Raw genomic sequence first — 24843 nt, 5'->3', positions numbered from 1 at the left:
TGAACTGCTGTGCTTTTCCCGCACCACTAATCCAGAATCCACTCAACTTGTCTAGATCACTCTGAAGGTTTCTTGTATCCTCCTCACTCAGACTCTGACTCTCTTGCTACCCAGGTGCTGCCTGACCTGCTGTGCTTTTTCCAGGGTAACAGTTTATCGACGACGACTCATAACCCCACCCCACCTAGTTTTCTGTTACCCGTGTGATTGGCTGTTGCCTGTTAGCTGACATCACCATGACTGCGTTACAAAGGTGTCTGCTTGACTTGGTGTCTGATTTGAACTGTCATTGGAACTGGGGAATGAACAGATTTGTTTTGTGTGTTGCTTCTCTTGAAGTCAGTGACCAGCAATGTTGCTTTAACACTGTCTAACAAATCTAGGCAGTCCCAAAAGATTGTAGCTGTCAAATCAGTTGTGCAGTTTGACTAGCTATCGTTTGTTTTGATTGCACGATCCTGTGAAAAAATTGCTACAGTACACCTGAATTCTTCACATGATTGTTTGTTTCTGCTAAGTCATGTAGGGTCAAGTTTTGAGGCAGTTTGCTTGATCTCATTTCTGGTGTTAAGAAAGACCTGCATGTAATTTATCATGGTAATTGGACCTGCAGTTGTTCAAGATCAGTGTTATGTTTTTGAACTTTAATACAAGATGTGGTTCTTGGATCCAACATTAAATATTACTCTGTGTGCTTTACACCTTTTAAGAAGCTAGAGTGTGTTTCAATTCACTTTAATTTCAATTCACATTAAATTTATTTTCAAATAACATATTACTTTCGTTTACTAGACTATACAATGTGTTGCCACATGGCCACCTACTTTGGTAGCTCAATAACATGAAACCAAATAGAATGTACAACACAAAAATAGAATTTGTTAAATCTGGTTTAAGACAATGATAATGCTACAGCTGAGACTACTCCTACACTGTTTTGCAAACCCAGGAGAAGGTGATGGAGAATTGCTGCAGTCCAAACAGATCAAGTACACCCACACTGCTTTTATAAAGCAGTTCTAGAAGTTTGACCCAGCAACAGTGAAGTAATGATAGTACACTTCCAAGACATGGAGGTAAACTTGAAGGTGTTGATATTTCCATGCGTCTACTAATTTTGCTGTTCTAGAGGTCATGGATTTGGAAGGTGCTGTCTGAGAAGCCTGACTTGCTTTGACACATTTTGAATATAGTCACACTACTGCCTCTGTATGATAGTAATGAAGGGATTGAATGTTGAAGTTGGTGAACGGGGTGCCAGTCAAGTGGGTTGCATTGTCCTGGTTGTTGTCCAGCTTCTTGTGTGGTTGGAGCTGAACCTGTCCAGGCAAGCTAAATAGTTTATCAGGCTGTACTGGAGGCAGAAAGTGCTTTTAAGAAAACTACATTTAAAAGTAGGTTTTATTACAAAATGTGGTTGTAACATTTACTATTCTGCAAAATGCAATAAGAACAAAGCTGCTTTGACTGAGAGGTCTCAACATAAAATTAATAATTCAAATACAATTGTCTACTTCTAATGCTACGAAGTACTGCCCTGGAGACACTGCCATAACGTATCATACTTTTTCAACTAGAATTTGTCTACATGCTACACAGCAAATTCCTGCTGAAAAGTAATAGATGGCCTTGTTCTGTGAAATAGAGGACAAAGTAATTTCATATGCCTTACAAATACCTGCAGTAATTTCAAACTGAAACCAATATAAAGGGAATTAGAATTTAATCATTTACTCCAATTCAGACTGAAATTGCTTTTATTCTTTAAGCATTGAGCGAGTTACTTTGTAGATAACATCCATCATAATACCTTAATTTACTTTACATTCTGACTATAATTTGAAGGAAAGATGTTTGAAAGAATGAGTGTTCAAAATAAAATCTGATGGAAGGTGAACATTTAAGAGCTGTACTCTTTTTGTTGGCTGTACAATAAAAGCTGTTATCTGGTTTCCTTTTCCATTAAGTAATTTTTAAGTTTCATTCCCTTGGCTCGTTCTTTTCAGTGGTAGCTGTAGACTATTACGAATACAGTACGAGTAAAGTGATCTGTGAAAGTAATGGCTACGTTATCACATCTTGAGGCTTGTGGTAAGATCATTGTTTGTTTGTAAAATGATTTAAATATAGAATATTTTTTTAAGCAAGCTAGTTATGACTGCTTGTGATTAGAAACAGTAAAATGTACAATAAGTGCATTGCAACATTTCAAATATTTTAATGATCCAGTAAACTCCTGGAATTGTCAGAGTTCATAGCCGGCTTTTATGTTCAGTTCTTTCTGTATCTGAATTAAGTTATTACAAATTTTACAGGCGTAATGGCTTGACAGTAATATCACATGACTGTGATCCTAAAAATGCCCACAATGATGCAAAACATAGGGTTTAGACCAAAAAATGTTGCAGAAACACAAATTTTCTGTCACACCTGATCTCTTCACATACAGAAGGAAAAATAATGTATTTATGTGGCATTTTTCAGATATCCCCAGGTAGGTTACCAAAAATCAATGGGATTACCTCCACTTCTGTTTTTTTTGTGAGAATGTAACTCTCAGGAAATTCCATTCCAGAGGTGCAATGTTTAACCGTTTCACAATGTTAACAATGTCGACTTCTGCCCCGCAGTAGAGTAGGGGTTTAAAGATTGTCATGAGGTTATTTAAGGTAGTTCAGGGTTACCGAAGAGGAGCTAAAAGGTTAGCAGTAGTTGGATAAGGCAACTAGTTGGAGAAACAGACAGCCTTTATCTTGGTGCAATACTGTTAACTGTGCTGCAAAGTTGAGATTTGTCTCGGATGATATGGAAGTCCTACAGCAGTTAAACAACTTTATTTACCAAAGGGTCAGGGGAGTTAGGGGAGCTGTGAGATCTCAGAAAAAGCCATGTGCCGCTAATAGTTTAATATAGTTGAGAGTGAAGGTTGAAAAGCCTACAAGCAGTGTTTGCTGAATGCAACTGGGCAAGATTAGAGCTCAGAAAAATCCACAATTGGTATTGGTTTTGTGAAGGTTGCATTTTTGTGAAAAGTCAGAGGGCTGTCTACAAGAGACTATGGTTCACAGAATCCAGGAGAATGCAAATGTTCTTGTGTTGTGTTTGTTAAAAAGCATGTTATCTTGTGGTTTTGTTCCTCTTAATATATCTCCTAGATCTCACTTAAAAATATAATTTATTAGTTCATAGCCAGATTGTAATGTGAATTTGGCAGTGTCCAAGATGTAACAACTAAAAACCACTGATGGCAAAATTATGAATGACCAAATAATCTGCTCTTGCTGGTCCTGGAGGCTGAGGGATAAAGTTTGGTCAGGCTGTTGGAAAAGCATCAATTGCTTTTCCTCCAGTTGCGCCATTATTAAATTTCTGCAACTTTGGGAGGCAGATAGGGCATTGGCTGCTGTCTTATTAGAAGACTTGTGATAATGCAAGACTTCTCAAGTGTAACACGCATTTATGCAGTCAGTTCATCAGAAAGGGCCATTGATTGTCTTTTTGACATCAAGAAAATATTTGTGAAAAATATGCCAAATATTGAGTTGCTTTGTTTTATTGCATGCAAACAAACAGAAGTAGTATGTTAAAATACTGCTCAATCAGTACAAACTTTCTACATCTTATAATACAGAGCAATAAACACGCACACACACACACACACACACACACACACACACACACACACACACACACACACACACACTTCCTCACATCACTAGGTTGTTTTGCTTGACTTAAAATAATTTAATTCAGTTCAGACTTATAAACTACTTTTGCTGCCTGATTGTTCTTCTATCTCTGATTTGTTGTAAATAAACTGACTGCCTGCGCCTGTGATGCATTTTTTTCTGGACTTGTTAGCCTACTCTGTTCATAGCCAAAAGTGAGCAGAATGAGAAGTTGATGGCTCTGCTGTATCATTCTGTCTCACGTGGGCCACATTCTGCTGCAAGGGCCCTGCTGTTTTAGCCATTGCCTCGGAAGGGGTGGACCGGTGATAGGAAAGGTGGTGTGGCTGCTGAGATCAGACACTTAGGCCAGGTGTGTAGGAGGCAGAGGGGTGACTAGGGTTGGATGTGATGCATGCCCTACAGGATGGTTAAGGTAACTCTTATGCCTGAGTTACCTTGGGATAGAGATGTCAGTTGTGGCACACAGTAGCCACAACATGTGGCAGCCATGGTGAGTGGGTGAGGGCACACTGGGGAAGAATTTGTGATGCCCTGCTGCCCAGGGAGAAGCTGCAAATCAGAAGATAGGAGTGGCCTTAAGTCTAGATAAAAACAATAACTGCAGATGCTGGAAACCAGATTCTGGCTTAGAGTAGCACTGCAAAAGCACAGCAGTTCAGGCAGCATCCGAGGAGCAGGAAAATCGACATTTCGGGCAAAAGCCTTTCATCACGAATACAGGCAGCGTGCTTGAAGGGTGGAGAGGGTTGAAATGTTGGGCTACAGGGTGGTGTGGTTGATTGGTGCGGGTGTCCCGGAGATGTTCCCTAAAGCGCTCTGCTAGGAGGCGTCTAGTCTCCCCAATGTAGAGGAGACCGCATCAGGAGCAACGGATACAATAAATGATATTAGTGGATGTGGTAAATGTCTATTTTCCTGCTCCTTGGTTGCTGCCTGTGGCCTTAAGTCTGTGAGAGGAAGAGGTTGTGACAAAATAGCATCATTTGGATCAAGCAAGGTACTGTTTCTTAAAAAAAAATAAAATTAATATTTGTGATGCTCTGACAAAATTTCTGTTCCAAATAACTTAGTGTTAAAGTGAAACAGCACCAAAAGGAGGAGCATAAAGCATAAATGTCCTGTGCAGACTTCTAATTGACCTGTTTCATGATTTTATTACACACCTCTGAAACAGGTGGAACTTGAACCCAGGCCTCCTGACCCAGCGGTATTAACACTACCACTGGGCCACAGACCCTTCTGTACTGACTCCTAAGAAATAGGAGCATGAGCATGCCATTTGACCTCAATCCGTTATAATCCTTGTAAGTTTTTTAGCCTTGTGAACAGCAAAACTCTAGCAGAAACTGAAAGAAGGAAACAAAAAATTCTTAAGGATTCCACAAGTACACATCTCAGATGAGAGGGAAAGCCTAAATACTTGTTGATGCCAACGCACTCCTGCCTTATACTTGTCGAGATGAGGGATTTTGGTGCTAAGGAATGATACTTTTCCTATTAGATGCATCCAGTGTCAGCAACAGGTACTTGTTAGTCACGTACAGCTCCTTTTCACTCAGTCTCAAAAAGGATCCTCAGGCCCACCTCTGTCTACACTGCTGTGATGATTAATTTCATTTTGCATACCAGCCTCGCTCAGTGTCGAACTAGAAACTGTTTAGCAGTCCTATCATTCTTCGTCGTGTTTACTCAGCAGCCAGTTTAACACTGAAGGTGATTGAAATCTCGGTCTGTTGCCATCTGTAGATGTTGCAAATTATGATCTTGTGAAAAAGTTTTAATTGAACACTTGGTAAATATTTCACAACATTTTAATAATAAAAACATGACAAGGTGTCTCTTCCTGCACTACCATTCTTGTTAACAATCTGTTATAGTTACCGTTTAAGTTTTCAAAAACGAAATCATTATTGCAGTGGTGACATTGGTGAGCTTTGTTTATTGACTACTCTACCCCAATGAACTGATTTAGTGCTTTCCTAATTCAGAGTATTTTGAAATGCAGGTTTGGAAGTGTATATGGGTTAACATATGGCTCTTTCATTAAAAGGTATTCGTGGATCAATATTTTAAAGCTACTATCAGCAGTGTCTTATTCACATTCTTTCAGGTGTTGACTACAAATGGTTGAATTTACTAAATTCCACTTCACATCTTTGTGTCTGACTTCAAGATTGTAAGACCGAATCAGAACACTACTTTGCTGCTTAACTGGATAACAGTAATGTTTTTCAACTGAAACATTCCAGCTTGATTCCTTAATAGTGGACTTTATTTTTTTAAGTCAAGTAATCAGATCATTCATATCACTTAGATAGTAGGAGTACATCTATATTTTCCACTTTGCCAATAGTGCTAGTGACCCAGTTTTGGAAGAGTTTTCAGAAAATATTAAACTATGTTTTCCTATTTTCTCCTGCTTTTGAAATTGACCCATTTAAAGTGCTCTTTTTCCTTAATACCCTAGTTGGGAAAATATGCTAATGCATTCTCTGCTGCTCTCGCAAATCTACTTTCACTGGTCAGTATACAAAACATCTCTGGTGGATCTCTCCTTTCAGCCAGACAGGATATATTCAGAAGAAATCTTTGGTATTGCTAAAAGACATGCATCTTTGGGAATGACAATTTAAGTTTGTTCTTTGCTTTGGTCTATGATGCAGTTTTTCTGGTTTTGATCCAGGTCCACACATATTATTGAGGAGGAATTTGCAGGATCAACTGAACTGATGTTTGAAATTCTGCATAGGTTTCTGAACGATTGATTGTTGAGTTTCTTCTCATTGCTGTGATTTGTTGTTGAGCATTGATTAGATTAGATTAGATTCCATACAGTGTGGAAACAGGCCTTTTTTGGTCCAACTAGTCCACACTGACCCTCCAAAGAGTAACCCACCTAGACCCATTTTCCCCCTAACTAATGCACCTACCTCTATGGGCAATTAAGCATGACCAATTCACCTAACCTGCACATCTTTGGACAGTCGGAGGAAACCGGAGCACCCGAAGGAAACTCCACACAGACAGTCACCCGAGGTTGGAATTGAACCCGGGTCTCTGGTGCTGTAAGGCAGCTGTGCTAACCATTGAGCCACCGTGCTGCCCTTGATTTAAGTGAAGACCTCCTACTGACATCACAGCAATTAAGACTCAACTATACTGTGGTTTTGGAATCTCAGATGGAATGTACCAATTAAAGATAGCATATTTCCTTCCCTAAAGGAAGCACATTAATGAACCAGATTGGCTTTTACAACAATTGAGTAGATGCATGTACGATTGCCAGCTTTTTATGCCAGATTTATTTAATTAGGGTAATTTAGTTGAAGACAAACATTTTTGCCTCAGCCTAGTTTAAAGATTCTTCAAAATTACATTTGAGCCATTGTATCTGAACTGAAGTTTTATTAAATGGACCTCTGTGTGTATTGATATGTTTTCTTCAAGAGTGCTAATGGGCATACATGATATTGAGGAATTTTTTTTCAGATAGATATGAATGCTGTTAAAGTTTTCTTTTCCTTTTTTAGCTATGTTTAAACATCTGGACTGAATTGGTTGTGTGGTTTTTTTTATTATGATGTCAAAGAAGCCTGTGTCAAAGGCAAAGTACAGGTCTAGATTTTTTTTTTGATCGACCATGAAAATACCAGATGTTCAAATTGCCCCACAACATAGCCTAGCAGGCTATGTGGTAACCCCTGAACAAAGAAGTTCCCAATACAGATAATTTTGTCCACATTTTAAAAATGCTTTATAAATGATGATTGATTATGTTGCAACATAATCCACTTCTTTAATGTTTTTACCCTTTCACTGTTGTACTATTAATTATGCCATTGGGCTTTGAATATTAGACTCTTGCATCTGCTACAATTATGAAAAGTTATTTGTTGTAGAAAATTATATACCTTTCTTCTCAAACTTTTTTTTTGAGAAGACTTACAGCTCAGGTTGAGGTTCTGGATGTAAATTTGCTCACTGAGCTGGAAGGCTCATTTTTGGATGTTTTGTCACCTCTTCAGTGAGCCCCCATACGAAGCGTTGCTGATGATTCCTGCTTTCCATTTATACATTTGGGTTTCTTTGGGATGGTGATGTCATTTCCTATGGCAATGTCTTTTCCTGTTCTTTTTTTTTCTCGGGGGTAGTAATTCGGGTCCAAGTCATTGTGTTTACTAGTAGAATTCTGGTTGAAATGCCATGCTTCTAGGAATTCTCATGCGTGTCTCTGCTTGACTTGTCCTCAGATGGATGTGTTATCCCAGTTGAAGTGGTGTCTTTCTTCATCTGTATGTAAGCATATTAGTGAGAGAGGGTTATGTCGTTTGTGGCTAGTTGATGTTCATGTATCCTGGTGGCTAGTTTTTTGCCTGTAAGTCCAGTGTGGTGTTTGTTACAGGCCTTGCACACTATTTTGTAATTGACATTAGTTTTGCTTGTCTGTATAGGGTCTTTCAAGTTCATGAGCTGCTGTTTTAGTGTGTTGCCAAGGGTTCTGAGTAGTCTGGCAGTCGTTTCCGACATGCCTTTGATGTAGGGGAGAGGTAGGTAGGGTTTCTGGATGTGTTTTGTCTGCTTGTTTGGGTTTGTTGCTGAGAAATCTGCAGACTGTTCATTGGGTACCCGTTATTTTTGAATACACTTTATGGGTGATTTTCCTCTGCTCTGCATAGTTCTTCTGTGCTGCAGTGTGTGATAGCTTGTTAGAATAATGTTCTGATGCAGTTTATTTGTGCATGTTGGGGTGATGGCTTCTGTAGTTCAATATTTGGTCCATATGTGTTGTTACACAATGTTACACATACGGACCAAATATTGACAACACCACAGGAAATGACATCACCAATCCAAAGAAACCTAAACATAGAAAGCAGGAATCATCAGCAATACTTTGTCCGGAGGCTCGGTGAAGATGTTACCTAGTATGGTGATGAAACGTCTGAAAATTAACCTTCCAACTCTGCGAGCTAACCTACACACAGGTTATCAAACTTTATCAAATAAAAATGGAACTTTGTAAATGGTTGTGGGGTTGAGAGAAATGAAGGTTCAATTCCAAGGCTTAAAGGCTCAAGTCATGGGAATGATTTCTTTCCCATCAAATAGGCTCATTTATTAATATTTAGTTTCAGTCGACAAACACTATTGATTAAATTTGGACAGCAACATATCATCAATCATCATGTATGAACTTGGAACAGACTTGATGGGTTACTACGGCTAGAGTTGAATAAACCTGAACATGACTTTCTCCTTAATTTAATTATCATATTTTGTTCGTTCTTCCCCTTTGCTTTAAAATCATTTTTAAAGATCTTAATTCATTTTTATAAAATAAATATACATTTAAAAAATTATTTTCCATTAGGTGGGCATGGTTGGCTATTTATTGACCAGTCCTAATTGCCCAGAGGGTAGTTAAGAGTCACCCACACTGCTCTGGGTCTGGAATCACACGTATGTCAGATCAGGTAAGGATGGTAGTTCCTTCCCTAAAGGGCATTAGTGAACCTGTTTGGTTTTTGAAAATTGGCAATATTTCTTAATTCTGGATTTGTATTGAATTCAAATTCCGCCATCTACTGTGACAGGATTCAAGCCCAGGACTCTGGAATATTACCTGGGTTTCTGGATTAATAGTCTAGCGATAATCCCACTCGGCCCTCACATTATTTAAAGGCTCACTGGTGAAATGGGCATTGTGAGCCTGAGAACTCTCACCATTTACTATTAAACCAAACGTTACGGGACAGTTAGATCCAGGAAAAATAACATCAATCTAGGTTATTTTGCTTCTACTAAAGAACATTTAACTTGCTTATTTCCAGGTTATCATTGCAGATTCCAGCTAATGTCTGGATTACAATTTTTCTTTTCATTTGAAACTGATTTTAGTCCAATTAGCAGTGCAGGCACACACTATTTCTTACCCCGCAATTACAATTTGATGACTATTGATTTTTTTGCTAAAATTTGAAGCTTGAATGAAGATAAAGACTTCATGAATTTATTTTTGAAACTGTAACATTGAATGCTGAACTTCTTAATGTAATTGTGAGCAAGAATAATCTTAGCATAAGTTGAAATCCATTAGGATGGGAGTTCGGGTACTGGATGGGTATGGAGGGTGGATGTCAGTAAGAAGAAAATAAGTTCCACTTCTGCATTTAACAGTTACTAGTTTAATATTGTGCTTTTAAGAAGAAGAACAAAGAAAATTTTGCAGCCTAGGAACAGGCCTTTTGGCCCTCCAAGCCTGTGCTGATCCAAATCCACTGTCTAAACCTATCACCCAATTCCTAAGGATCTGTATCCCTCTGCTCCCCACCTACTAATGCATCTGTCCAGACGCACCTTAAATGAATCTACTGTGCCTGCCTCTACTACCTCTGCTGGCAATGCATTCCAGGCACTTGCCACCCTCTGGGTAAAGTACTTTGCATGTGTATCCCCCTTAAACTGTTTTCCTCTCACCTTGAATGCATCACATCTTGTTTATTGAAAACCTCACCATAGGAGAAAGCTTATCTCTATCCACCCTGTCTATACCCTTCATGATTTTGTAAACCTCAATCAGGTCACCCTCAATCTTTTTTTTTCACTAATGAAGACGATCCTAACCTACTCAACCTCTCTTCATAGCACATTCCATACCAGGCAACATCCTCGCAAACCTTCTCTGCAACCTCTCCAAAGCATCCACATCCTTTTGGTAATGTGATGATCAGAACTGTACACAGTATTCTAAATGCGGCCGAACCAAGTCTTGTACAATTTTAACATGACTTGCCAGCTCTTCTACTCAATACTCTATCCGATGAAGGCAAGCGTACCATACGCCGCCTTGACCACTCTGTCCACCTGTGCAGCAACCTTCAGGGTGCGATGGGACCTGCACTGCCAGAGCTCTGTTTCCCCAAGTCTCTTCTATCCACAGTATAGTTTGCTCTAGAATTAGACCTTCCAAAATACATCACCTCACATTTGCCCAGATTGGACTCCATCTGCCACACAGTGGCCCCAGCACTGATCCCTGTGGAACACCACTGGTCACCTTTCTCCATTTCAAGAAACTCCCTTCAACTACTACTCTGTCTCCTTTTGCTCAACCAATTCTTTATCCACCTAGCTAGAACATCCTGCACACCATGTGACTTCACTTCTTCCATTAGTTTACCATGGGGAACCTTATCAAACGCCTTACTAAAGTATGTATATGACATCAACAGCCTTTCCTTCATCTATCAACTTGGTCACTTCCGCAAAGAACTAAGTTGGTAAGGCACAATCTCCCCTGCACAAATCCATGTTTCCTATCACTGATAAGCCCATTCTCTTGCAAATATAAATAGATTCTATCCCTCAGTACCTTCTCCAGCAACTTTCCCACCACTGAGCCCTAGCTGTTTCCTCTCTCACCTCCGTCAGCAACCTGAGATAGATCCTATCCGGTCCTGGGGATTTGTCCACCTTAATATCCTTTAGCCTACCCAACATATCTTCCTTATGTCAATGTGTCCTGGGGTAAACCAGCTTCTGTCTCTAATTTCAACATTCATCATGTGCCTCTCCTCAGTGAGTACTGATGTAAAGTAATCAATTAGAATCCCATCCATTTTCTCAGCTTCAACACACAACCTACCTTCCTTATCCTTTATTGGACCAACCCTTTCTCTAGTTACCCTCTTGCTTCTTTTATATGAATAAAAGGCCTTGGGATTCTCCTTAATTCTGCTTGCTGAAGTTAGTTCATGACCTGTTTTAGCCCACTCGATTCCTTGTTTAAGATTGGTCCTACTCTCCCAATATTCCTCCAAGGCCTGTTCTGTTCTTAGTTGCCTGAACCTTTCTCCTCTTGTCTAGTCACGCTATTTCTCCTGTCATTCCGTGGTTCACCAATCACGCCTTTCCTATCTTTTGTTTTCAAAGGGACATGCCTATCCTGCACTATCTTTAACCTATATTTGAAAGCCTCCCACATATCAAATGTGGACTTCCCTTCAAATAGTTGTGTCCAATCGACATTTCCCAGCTTGTGCCGAATTTTGATATAGTTGGCCCTGGCCCAGTTTAGTACTCTTCCCTTCGGACCACACTCATCTTTGTCTACGAGTATTCTAAAACTTGCAGAATTGTGGTCACTATTCCCAAAGAAATCCCCCACTGCAACTTCTAACACCTGGCCTAGCTCATTTCCCAACACCAGGTCCAATATGGCCCCTTCCCTAGTTGGACTATTGACATACTGCTCTAGAAAACTTTCCTGGGTGCTCCTTACAAATTCTGCCCCATCCAGACTTCTGGCACTAAATGTATCCCAGTCAATGCTGGGAAAATTTTTAAAATCTCCCATCACCACCACCCTGTTGCCTCCTACATCTTTCCATAATCTGTTTACCTATTTATTCTTCGACCTCACACTCACTATAGGTAAGCCTATAATACAGCCCCAACAATGTAACTGCACCTTTTTTATTTCTCAGCTCTACCCCTAGTGCCTCACTGGTCAAGCCCTCCATAGTGTCAACTGGCTGCTCACTCTCCTCTTTCAGTATGCTCTGCAGCCAATCGGTGACATCCCTGACCCAAGCACCTGGGCCACAGAACCTTTTCATGTAATCCAATTGTTTCAATTATCCTTCATTTACATTTTCCTCATATATTCATGTAAGCATCAAAACACCAAATGGCACATTCTTCTTCTTAATGTGATTTATTTAGAAAATGGATAAGCATTGGACAGCCTCCAAGAGTGCATTTTACCTGATGTGGCAATGCCTTATGTTATTGCTGTTGTGGACTAGGCCAGACCACTCAAAACATTCTTAAGCAGGCAGCCTCAGACCATAACTTTGCAATTTGTTCTGGTAGGTTCAGTGAAAATTACCCAGAGTAAGATAGCTAGGTTGACTACTAGATTTTAAAACAGATAAAACTTTATTCACAAAATTACACCATGAAACGCAAAGTACAGAATAAAGAGCCCCTACAGAACTCAGCCTATCCAACTAGACTTAATTATGCTGTTCCGAATAAACACCAACAGTCCCAATAAGTAAACTCCCTTTAAAAACCATTACAAATTGAACACATGCTTACAGTTTGAAGTTGAAGAGCAGAAAACTGAACTTAAACTGCTCAGCTCAGCTAAGGAGCTGACCACTCCCCCCTCTTTATACAAGTCACTACTAAAACATGACCATTTTGGCCTGAAGTCTCAATTGTTTACATATAAACAAAAGGCATTCAAGATCTTTTAACCTCTCTCCCAAGCCAGACTGTTCAGAGCCTGGCCTGGTTTATTGTCCCGCTGAAAAGAATCAAGGACAGAGTCTCCTTGAGCCAAGGAAAAACTTATGGAAGACAAAATGGACTAGCTTTGTGACATTGCTCATACCATAAACATTTATTACTGCTAACTGCTAACATTGCACATGTCAGGTACACACATGTCTAGACTAATGATAAACTATGAGATTACAACAGGAGTGTGGTTCCAGTAGAGTATAATGCTTCAAGTGATCTGAGGTAAGATGTAGAATAAGACTTTTATACCGTCTGGTCACATACTATTATACGGTGATGATATGACCATGATTTTTAAAGACCTACTTACTATGAGACATTAATGTAAGTATATCATTTGATGTCAACGTCTACAATTTTGTTAAAATTCGTAAGCACTGATAGTTTGTGTTTTAATGAACTGATTAGATCCATTGCAGCAATGTCATGTTGCCTTCTTAAAGATAGTTTTAGTATCAAATTTTTCCATAAATGAAAGTGTTTTTTTTTATATATATGCAAACTTTCTTACCTTGTTAAGTTATGCATTCCTGTAGGATCTGGGCCAATGGGCTGAGAAGTGGCAGATGGAGTTTAATTCAGATAAATGCGAGGTGCTGCATTTTGGGAAAGTAAATCTTAGTAGGACTTATACACTTAATGGTAAGGTCCTAGGAAGTGTTGCTGAACAAAGAGACCTTGGAGTGCAGGTTCATAGCTCCTTGAAAGTGGAGTCGCAGGTAGATAGGGTAGTAAAGAAGGCGTTTAGTATTCATTCCTTTATTGGTCAGAGTATTGAGTACAGGAGTTGGGAGGTCATGTTGCGGCTGTACAGGACATTGGTTAGGCCACTGTTGGAATATTGTGTGCAATTCTGGTCTCCTTCCTATCAGAAAGATGTTGTGAAACTTGAAAGGGTTCAGAAAAGATTTACAAGAATGTTGCCAGGGTTAGAGGATTTGAGCTATAGGGAGAGGCTGAACAGGCTGGAGCAGTTTTCCCTGGAGCATCAGAGGCTGAGGGGTGACCTTTATCGAGGTTTACAAAATTATGAGGGGCATGGATAGGGTAAATAGGCAAAGTCTTTTCCCTGGGGTTGGGGAGTCCAGAACTAGAGGGCATAGATTTAGGGTGAGAGGGGAAAGATATAAAAGAGACCTGAGGGGCAACTACTTCATGCAGAGGGTGGTGCGTGTATGGAATGAGCTGCCAGAGGATGTGGTGGAGGCTAGTACAATTGCAGCATTTAAGAGGCATTTGGATGGGTATATGAATAGGAAGGGTTTGGAGGGATTTGGGCCGGGTGCTGGAAGGTGGGACTACATTGGATTGGGATATCTGTTCGGTATGGACAGATTGGACAGAAGGATCAGTTTCCATGCTGTACCTTTCTATGACTCTGTGGTAGATCATTAATTATGCGGGGAAATGGGCATTTTCATTACAAGAAAAAGGTTTCATGAATTCCAATTTCAAAAGAAATGAAAACCAAATGTGAGGGTGACTATTTAAGAGCACACTGAGTAATAAATGTAACAGCATGGCAGGGAACATCCCGGCTAATAAGAACTCAATGCTGAGCGTCAGTCATGAGTATTCTCTTGATTGATTGATTTACTCAAACTGATTCATCCATGAGTGTGATTATTCTGAGTACCTTCTGAAAAGAATCATGATGTCATTCAGATTTGCTTAAAATCAAAATTTACTGACATTTGCATGTAAATTACTAGATTTTAAAAGGATGTTTATTTTTGTCTGTAAGGAAATTGGCTAACTAATTAGGATCAATACAGAGAAGGTATTATTAATAGTGTATCACATGAATTAATGTACTACACATATTAAAGGAAATAAACAAGTTGCCAGATATTCAGTAACATTAGTTAGGTAGTAAACACAATTAATAATTTTTTTTACATAAATGACAAAAGCACAGTAATGGAAAATCCAGTATAAATGTATCAAAATTGGGTTATGATACTCCATTTGTTTTAAGAAAAACAGGCCCAGCAGCATCTGTGGAGAGTTCAGTATGAGTTTGCTGTTCTTTTTTCAGAACTTTTTGTTTTTAATTCACATCTTCAGTATCGACCATCTTTTCCTATGTATCTCTCTGGACACTTGTAAAGACATGCTGTTTCCTTAATCCCTGTGTTCATAAGTGGATATTAAGTATAGTAACTCTAGATATACGGATTCTGGATTTCCTGTTTATGCCATTTAATTTGTTGTCATTTCAGTCTCGCCGAAAGGATGTTTTTACCCAGGAACGTTATGGGACTTTTAATCTCAGCGATCCTTTCCTGGCTCTCCAGAGAGACTATGAAGCAGGTGGTGATGATGGCAACAAAGATAAGCAAGCCATCTGCGCCAGTCCACTATCCATATTGCAAATTGTCATGGATCACTGCAAAAAGATGCAGGAGAGAATGTCTGCACAGTTAGCTGCAGCTGAAATTCGACATCGAAAGGTAGGTGGTCAGCTTTACCTAAATGGTTTTCATTTCCAGCCATTTATCAGTGCAAATTAAATCATTGCTGGTTGTTGAAATGCCTCAATTGAAAGAGTTACGTCGTAAAATCTGTTACTCCATGCTGCAACTGTGAAGCCTTTAAAATTCAGCTTTTGAGCTCATCAAAAATAAAAGATGTTTGTTCTTAAAGGTTGCCAGAGCAAAGCACAGCCATGCTGTTCATAATTAGGCCAGACTTCACGGTTCATTTAAGTTGAACCCTATTTATAAAATCAGGAAAAGGGTTTCACAGAGTATGTCATTACTTTTCATTTGTTAGGTCATCTTGGACTTTGAAGAGGAGAGGCATAAACATGCCCAAGATGCAGCCCAGGGGGATGATGTTACATACATGCTAGAGAAAGAGCGTGAGCGGCTTTTACAGCAGGTGTGAAAATAAGACTTGCTTGAAATTATAGCGACTGACTTTTGAGTTGGCTGATTGGAATGATTTAAGGCTTTGATTAAAATGTTGCAAAAGCCATTTAGTATTCTCAAGAATTTGAATGAAAGGAAACTGTTACTGCAGTAATAATTTATAATAGTGGTATGTGCCAGATTAAGTTGCTCTCTGCTGAAGACTCAGCATAACCTGATCAGCTACATGATATCTGAAACTGATTTTTTTTCGCTATCTGTATACCATGTGTTAAATGTGTCAAATGTGACCAGTATTCATAACAGGATTGCAGAACGATGACAATCAGCAATCATATGTGCTTTGAATGGGAGCAGTCCCTACTAAAATGCCTGTAGAGATGTGTTAAATGTTAATTTTATAAATTGAAAACAATTATGATGAAAATGGTAACCTATCCCGTACTAAAGTTTAATAATTAAATATTTTCTGCAGACCATTTGATCCGCCTGTTGAATGGATGTATTATATTTTCTAACCTAATTTTTCTTTCCACAATTTTTGTCTACTTTGTCAGTTCTCCACCCCATTGGCCCCAACCAAATGAAATCCCTATTTACAAAAGAAGGAATTGGTGAAATTTCAGTCGTCTGTTCGGAAAAAGAACTGCCTTGCAATTTATTAAAGACTGTGTGCCACAGTTTCACGAAATGATACCTCAATGTTCTGACCAATGTTTTCTTTCTAAAGTAGTATTATAAGTTCATTCGATTGTAATATATACTTCAATTCTACCAACTTGGTTTTATGTCGGCTATTAGAAATTAAATTTTAGTAGACTATATACGCTAATGCTTTTAGTGAATGCTTCAAAAGCAATCCAAGACATTGCTAGTAAATCTCTTAGCAGTGTTTATAAATCAGCTTTGCTATGGTTTGGAATTTGTTTGCATTTATATTCTGGGGCAAACTAGCCCACAAGAATTATTTCCTTATCAGTAATTCTGTTGGCTTAAGCATGCAAAAAAAATTGTCTTTTTGAAAAAAACTAATTAACGTTTTTCTATGCACCCCTAAAACAAGTGCATTTTGTTTGCTCTGAATATCACATATCTAAATGAAGTATTATTTAAATTGCTCTGAGTACTACCTCTTTAATCCTTCATTCAAAGTGACTGCTGGTGTTATGTCCATTAATTAAAATGCCATTGCAAACATTCCACTCTTTCAGAGATTGAACATAAATTATTTTTGTAGAATAGAATATTGCAAAGCAAGATATTGCAAGTATCTCCACAAAAGATTAAAGTAATTGTATCATTCTCATGAGGACAAGATGATTGGGGCAGAATTTTTCCCTCCCTGGAATTACACAGACAATGGCAAAAAAGTATTGCAACCACATAGAGGGGAAAAAGAAATGGAAACTCAATGTTGAGAGAGCTTTTATCTCGCAGTTGAGCCATCACTGCCTTATTTCTTCAGTCCAACTCACCTCATTTATTAACTAGTTTAAATTCTTCCTTATTTCCTAATAAATAGAAACTTCAGATTCCTACTTTATAAATCAGAGCTGTTAATGGGGAAGCTGCAGCTTCCCCATTGCTATCCTGTCTTTTATCATCATGCCTACTCTTAGACCAACTCTTGAACTGCTTCAGCCCCTTGACATTTTACTTTGGCGTTCAGGAACACCTCGGACTTGCATGCTTCTGCTAGGTGGCTTCACGCACAGTGGCGCACAGACACTCCATTATCTGAACAGGTTGCATCCTAATGACTCTTAGCTTGATTTCTTAGCATTCATTCACTTTGCTGATTACTTGGAGACTGCAACCTTGGTGGCTGCATTTCCCTTCGTGCACATTAAGAAAAGCTGACAACGTGTCATGTTTTGGAACACTGAAGGCGGGGGTAGGCATGTCATTATAATGCATTGAGCTGTGCCAGTATCACGTCAGCAGCCACACTGCATGTGCTTCAACTCAGTGGCCACGTCTTAAAATCAAAGGAGTGCAGTCCTTAATGAAGTTACGCGGGGACTCTGCTTATAGAGTCATCAGAGCAGCTCTCCGCCCACCACCATGTCTTTGCCAACTGCAACATTAAATTATGCTAATCCCATTTACTTGTACTTTGTCCATGCCCTGGCAATGTAAGTGCTCATCAAGATGCTGCTTAAATTTTGCGAGAGTATCCGCTTCCATCATCACCTCAGGCAACATGCTCCATAATTCTACCACCCTCAGAGTGAAAAGATTTTATTTCTCAGATCACCTCTAAACCACTTGGTCTTCACCTTCAACTTGTGCCCTCTGGTCTAAGACACGGATACTATAGGGAAAAGATTCTTGTGATCTACCCTGTCTATGCCTCACATAATTTTGTATACCTCAATGAAATTCCCTCTTCGCCTTCTCTGCTCTGAGTAAAACAAACCCAGCCTGTCCAGTTTGTCCTTAAAACTGAGATTTTTCATCTCAGGCATCACCCTGGTGAATCTCCTCTGCACCCTCTCCAGTGCAATCACATCCTTCCGTAGTGTGGTGACCTGAACTGCACAAACTACTCCATCTGTGGCCTAACCAATTTTACATGAAGGTGTAATAAAAATTTCAAGCTTCTATTTTCTATGCTAATGTAGAGAAGTATCCCATATGGCTGCTTCACCATCCTATCTACCTATACCTCTGGGTCTATGGACAAGTACACCAAGGTCCCTTTGTTTCTCAGTACTCCCCAGGGGCTACCATTCATCATGTATATCCTTCCCTTATTGGACATCCCAAAGTGCACAAGGATTAGATTCCATCTGTCACTCTTCTGCCCAGTTTACCAGCTGATCAATAATAGTTGGCAGTTTTAGACTGTCCTCTTCACTACCAATAACACCACCAATTTTCATGTCATCTGTAAAGGTTACTGATTATACCATATACATTCATATCCAAGTCATTAATATACGTAACAACAAATATCCCAGCACCAAACCCTGTGGTACAGTGCTGGTCATAGGCTTCTAATCACAAAAGCAAACCTCCATCATCACCCTTTGCCTCTTAGTTACAAGTCAATTTTTGGATTCTGGTTGCCAACTTACCTTGGATTCCATGAGCTCTTATGAGGCTTCCATATGAGGTCTTGTCAAACACCTTGCTGAAGTCATATCAACTGCAATACCCTCATCAATATACTTAATCAACTTTTTCAAAAAACTCAGTTAAGTTAGTCAGTCAGGATCCCCCTCTAACAAATCTATGCTGACTATCTCAGATCAATCCCTGACTTTACAAGTGTTGATTAACCCTGTCCCTCAAAGTTTTTTATCATGATTTCCTTGTCACTAATGCAAGACTAACTGATCAGTGGTTACCTGGCTTATCCCTGCTGCTGCTCTTGAACAAATGAACCACATTAGCTGGTCATCTGGAATTTCACTTGTGGCCAGTGAAATAATAAATATATCCATCAGGGCTCCAGAAATTTCCTCCCTTGTCTCCCATAGCACCATGAGATATATCTCATTGAGCCCTGGGGACTCTGCACCTGTACGTCTGTTTAAAAACTACCTCTTTATTAATCTTAACAAGTTTCAGAACCTCTCCATCCCAACTGAAATTCCCAACTACAATATCTTTCCCCTGTGTGAATACAGAAGAGAAATATTTGTTTAAGACTTACCCCACATCAGTTAAAGGGTTGGTTATTGTCATTTAGAAAGCTATTTTAAATCAACCTTGTTGAAGTTGTTATGACACAGCTGTGGGTCAGGTGGTACTTGAAACCTGTGTTTGCTCGACCAGACGCAGGTGAACTACCACTGCACCGCAACAGTCCATAAAAAGAATTTTGGTTGATTTAAAATATGTTTTAGATTCAACATGACACTAACATTCCCACCCATTAATTCCTGTCTTGATACAAAACCCAGAAACCTAAGCTGTAGGAAAGTCCCATGATTCTGACGTGAATTGTATGTGCAATCTTCTGATCTACCGTTAGTTAGATTCTTGGTCCTACCAGATTCCAAAGAACCATGTCTTTCCAATCATATAGTGAGACAAAGGAAGGATTGAAGTGCAAAGACAGTTGGATGGAAGAACAGTTTATGGTGAAAGGAGTCCGAGATGGTGAGGTGTCCCCACTGAATAAGTAGAAAGTATAAAGGGCAGAAAGTTTGTACTTAGGGAGGATAAGGTGGGTTGAGAGACGTTAAATGGACATGATGCATGTAATAGTGGGTGTTGTGAAACCACATGTCTTGGTGAGGTGTGTGTGTGTGTGTAGTGGCAATCTTAGAGTGATTGTGTCCCTGAGAGTAGCAGAGTGTGCAATGGACCACAGAAGATAACTGTGTGTACTGCTATGTATTCCTTTTTACTCAGTCAGCACTGAGCCTAGCTGGGTTCAGGTTGCTTGTGTCTGATGGTATGGGCTCCGACATTGCTCAGCAGGATAAAGCATCCAATACAACAACACCAACAGGTCCCTGCTCATGAAGTGAGGAGCTAACATGTCCTTGTAGATTGTTTCCCCAGTGTTAAGGATGGAGCAAGGTAAAAACAATGACTGCAGATGCTGAAAATCAAATACTGGATTAGTGGTGCTGGAAGAGCACAGCAGTTCAGGCAGCATCCAACGAGCAGTGAAATCAACGTTTCGGGCAAAAGCCCTTCATCAGGAATAAAAGCGGGCTTTTGCCCGAAACGTTGATTTCACTGCTCGTTGGATGCTGCCTGAACTGCTGTGCTCTTCCAGCACCACTAATCCAGTTAAGGATGGAGCATCCCAGTGTAAGGAGTAGTTCCGAGCTTGCAGCATCTGAAGTGGTGTGGAGCTAAACTTTAAATATGCCACTAGCAAGGTGAACACCAGGAGGTGCCAGCAGTGATCACTGCTTCCACCTCCTGTCCTGTAACTGCAAAAGGTTATTGCAGATTGTTGATTGTTTAAGAGCTTGATTGGCAGGTGAAGAACAGAAAATTGCATCACAAAGCCACTGAGTCAAGGCAGGTTCGGTGCCACGAATCTGACTTGATGAAACATTTTAATTTACAATGGGAACATTCAGCCATTAATATCAGATATTTAAGTTTTTGACAGCAGCCTGCCAGCATTTAAACATTTATTTGAACATCATAATTTTTGCCATTATTCTTAAATCTTTGAGCATGGCTGTGTTTTATTTACTTTTTTGTTTTGGTGCATGTTTATTAAGTGTAAGTAGTCCATAATTTTCCCTTGCCAATAAAGTATTGTGTGTTTCGAGCACTTTTCACAGGCTTCTGCATCTCTATGCTACAATTAAAAATGATATAATTAAATTTGATTAGCTTGTATTTACACAGGATATCTGGCACAGAAATGTGACATTGGCATAATCATCAGTTCATGCTGGTGCTTATGCTCCAGTTGAACCTTCTCTCATTTTTTTCCACATCAATTTACCGTCTTAAACGTCTATTCTTTTTCTGATCACTGTTTGACTAATTGCCCATCTACAGTATTTAACCACTCCTTGCTTCAGTGCGTTCCACATTCTTATGACTCTGGGTAAAAATATTTTTGTCTGAATACTCTGTTAGATTTCTTGGTGCCTGTTTTGTGCTAGTGATCTCTTACGTTACACTTTTCCCCACAAGAGGAAACATTTTCTCTTTATCCTCTTGTTTCAGAGATCAAGCCTGTGCTGCATGGCAAAAGAACTCAGCAGGAAATAGTCTTTAAAAACATTGTGTGTAAATATTCACAAAGTCTTCACAGTTTTACTTGCTTTGGTCATGTGATTTTAACAATAATTGTGCCACTTGTGCTAAATTATGACAAATGCAAGTACAATCTGCAATCATCCAAGTGTTGCAGTGGAAAATAAATAAGATGCAATGTCAATATTTAAAATGTGAAAGTTTTTGGGTAGTGAATGAGAAATTTAGATCCTAGTTTATCTGTCCACTTTCAGTAAGTGCTCTCAACTTTTTGAAAATCACAATTAGTATTTTTATGGGACAGAAAGGTACTTGTTCATTAGTTTGAACCTTCACTGATTGAAAGCATCATGCACTGATCGTGAAGCTTAGACACAAAGGTGTAGATCATCAACACCATAGACAGTCAATAATTTGCAGAGATGAACTTTAAAAACTTTTTTCGTAAGGGAAAGATTCTTGAATGTTAATTGATTTTTGTGAACTCTTTCCAGGTAGAGTTTGAGAAATCTCAATTAAAACAACTTGAGACAGAGAATAAAAAGTTGTCAATGCAGCTTGAGGAAGAACGGATCAAAAATAAACAGCTCGTAATGATGTTGGTGAAAGAGTGCAAACAACTTGCTGGTAAAGTAGTAGATGAAAGCCAGACACTAGCAGACATCACCAAAGCTCTTGATGCTGAGCAAAAGAAGACCAGTCAATTGGAGGAGGAATTGCTGGTGGAGAAAAAGAAAAGCCTACAGATGGAAGCCAAAATGGAAAAGCAGCTCTCTGAGTTTGATATTGAAAGGGAACAGCTGCGTGCCAAACTTAACCGTGAGGAAAACCGTACCAAAGATCTGAGATTAGAAGTTGAAAGTCTGAAGAAATTGATTGAGCTTAATTGTGTTAAAGAAGATGGTACTGTTTCATTGACCAATAATTTGAATAAAGACATGGCTATTGGATATAGTAAGCAAACTATGTTGTCGGTTGCTTCTCAAACAGAAACTTTGCTTGATATTGCCAATGATAATAAGACAGTACCTGTTAAACCTGTAAATCCTGTATCAGTAGGAGGCACAAAGCTGTCTAGCAGTACAGCACTGGTAAAGCCAATCAGTGATAAACTTCTAGCAACAATTAATTCAGAAGAAACTATATCGACAACACAAACCAAAGTTGTTCCATCCAGTTTGGAGAATGGACCGTCAATCAGCACCAGTCCCAGTCCTCTGCCTGGGGCATTACCATACTTAGTAGGGGGGACATCTCCTGTACTCAGCAATACTGTAGTTCCCTCTCCTCCTCCTTCAGGAACGACATCACCATGCTCTTCGCCAGGAGCAACTATGCAGAGTTTAAGTTCACCGAGTATATGCACAACTTTGCAACCAGGATTGAGCCCAAGGATTCAAGCGGCTCGATTTAAATTTCAAGCACAAACTGTGGACCAGGAGAGAAACAGCTGTGTTGTAACAGGGTCCCCATCACGGGATTTGTCTCCCACTAGCCGAGATAATTCTCCTGCCAAACAGTTGGCTCGGAATACTGTCAGTCAGGTTCTTTCAAGATTCACAGGTCCACCGAGCATAGTAAAGCCTCCTTGTGCAAACAGTGCAACTCCGTTTGGCACAGAAAGCCGAAATCTCCCTGTTAGCAACCTAAAACCCGGATTGGCACATCCAGCGATGAGTGAGGGCTTACCTTATCCACAGGTTGCTGGTAAAATTGCCAGTTCTTTGAGCGTCTCCCCAGCTGGATTAAAATCTCCTACAGGAGCAAGAGTTGACCGAGGAAATCCACCACCTATTCCTCCAAAAAAACCGGGATTGTCACAGACTCCATCTTCTCCCCATCCACCATTAAAAGTTTTTATGGATGGGAATCGATCCCCAACTGTTGGATTTAATACTCGGAATGAAGGTAGAACCATGGCTTCATCCTCTTCCAGTCCACATCCCGGAATTAAAGGAACTAATGAGGAGATTCTTCCAAAGACATCATTGCCACAATTGCCACCTAAGCCAGCAGTGGATATAGCATCTACTGGCTGTGCTGTCCCTGCCGTGGCTGCATCTCAGGTGGGTGCTAGGCCTTCCTTATCCCCGCAGCTGAACCAAACAGCATGTTCAGAGTGTTCCCTCATCATCACCACCACCATCGCCTCTAGCACCTCCATTGACCTTGCTAGTACAACCAAAAGAACCTCATCCACTAGACCATGTGAAACAGACAGTCTACTGATCACATCATCAGGTAAAGGGATTGGAATACTGTCTCATTTCTAACTGCCAATACAACAAATCTGAGCATAAATGCAAAATGTCTTTCTTTAAAGATATTTATTGATTTTTTTTTGTTCTCCCATGGCCTAAAACAGGCAAATATTCAATCCAGTTATTCAATCAACACATTTTGAATTGGTTAGTTACAGTATGGTTCTAAAATGCCATTAAAATTGTGAACCGCTTTCTCCCCTAAAGTAATGTATTTTGCTGATATTTCTGTATTAAAGACTCCTAGTGAATGTTGAACCGTTGCTACATTTATTTAAATTGCCACAGGTTTTATTTGGCCATGAATTGGCTCTCTTCATCTAAAAGGAATGTCACCTGTGGGAATAAATATTTGAAACAATTCATTGTACAATAGTACAAAGCAACAGAAAGCTTAATTTCTTCATTTGTGATGCGATGTAGTCCTTTAGTATCATTGTCATTATTCTTTCTTTCTTGAGAAAGAAAAGTCTGGCTGAAAGCCTGATTCATCAGTGCCTCACCCAATTAAATGATTGACCTCCAGCAGAGGCCTCCTGGAAGAATCTGCTGCCTTGAGTTATGTACTTGCGTACAATGGGTGAAGAGAATCTGATAAGATGAAAAATGGGGATTCACATCTTTACAATTTCTTTTACTTCTAAAATGACTTCACATTTACAAATGAATACTTGGAATTTTATATAAATATTTTTCTACCTTGAGTCAGATCTCTCCTTTCTCCTAGCCATGTTGCAATATTTGGTTTAGCAGTCATGTTTTGATTGCATTGCATCCAACCTTAATTGGCATTAAGGATGAAGAAAAGCAATGACTTATTGGGTCTGAAATTAACCAGCTGTATCACTCTCTGACGCTGATGCCAGCAATTGTATTTCTATCCCTGAGACCTTGTGATCAGTGCATGTCATGCAGTGCTTAAAGAAGCTTTGGCCACTGTGGATGATAAATTGTGATCAATGCAGCTTTTAACTCTTTGCATTTTAAACTACTCTGAATCTGAACTTGTGTTACCTTTTGTCC

At 39.5% G+C, this 24843-nt stretch overlaps 1 protein-coding gene across 3 annotated transcripts in view; it reads left to right on the top strand.

Annotated features, from left to right (window-relative positions):
• cttnbp2 (cortactin binding protein 2) overlaps nt 1–24843 on the top strand; it is a 156944-nt gene that overhangs the window by 43162 nt on the left and 88939 nt on the right. For 2 of the 3 annotated variants that reach the window (XM_072551512.1, XM_072551514.1), the window contains exons 4-6: nt 15224–15454; nt 15777–15884; nt 22054–23800. In XM_072551512.1, the coding sequence (XP_072407613.1) occupies nt 15224–15454; nt 15777–15884; nt 22054–23800 (2086 nt within the window). Of the gene's footprint in view, nt 1–15223; nt 15459–15776; nt 15885–22053; nt 23801–24843 lie in introns of all 3 variants that reach the window. The other variant, XM_072551513.1, reaches the window with a different exon arrangement.

The sequence above is a fragment of the Chiloscyllium punctatum genome, chromosome 32 (genome assembly GCF_047496795.1).
Source record: "Chiloscyllium punctatum isolate Juve2018m chromosome 32, sChiPun1.3, whole genome shotgun sequence".
Taxonomy (NCBI): domain Eukaryota; kingdom Metazoa; phylum Chordata; class Chondrichthyes; order Orectolobiformes; family Hemiscylliidae; genus Chiloscyllium; species Chiloscyllium punctatum.
Note: the sequence above shows the minus strand (reverse complement) of the source record. Positions and strands in the feature narration are given on the sequence as shown.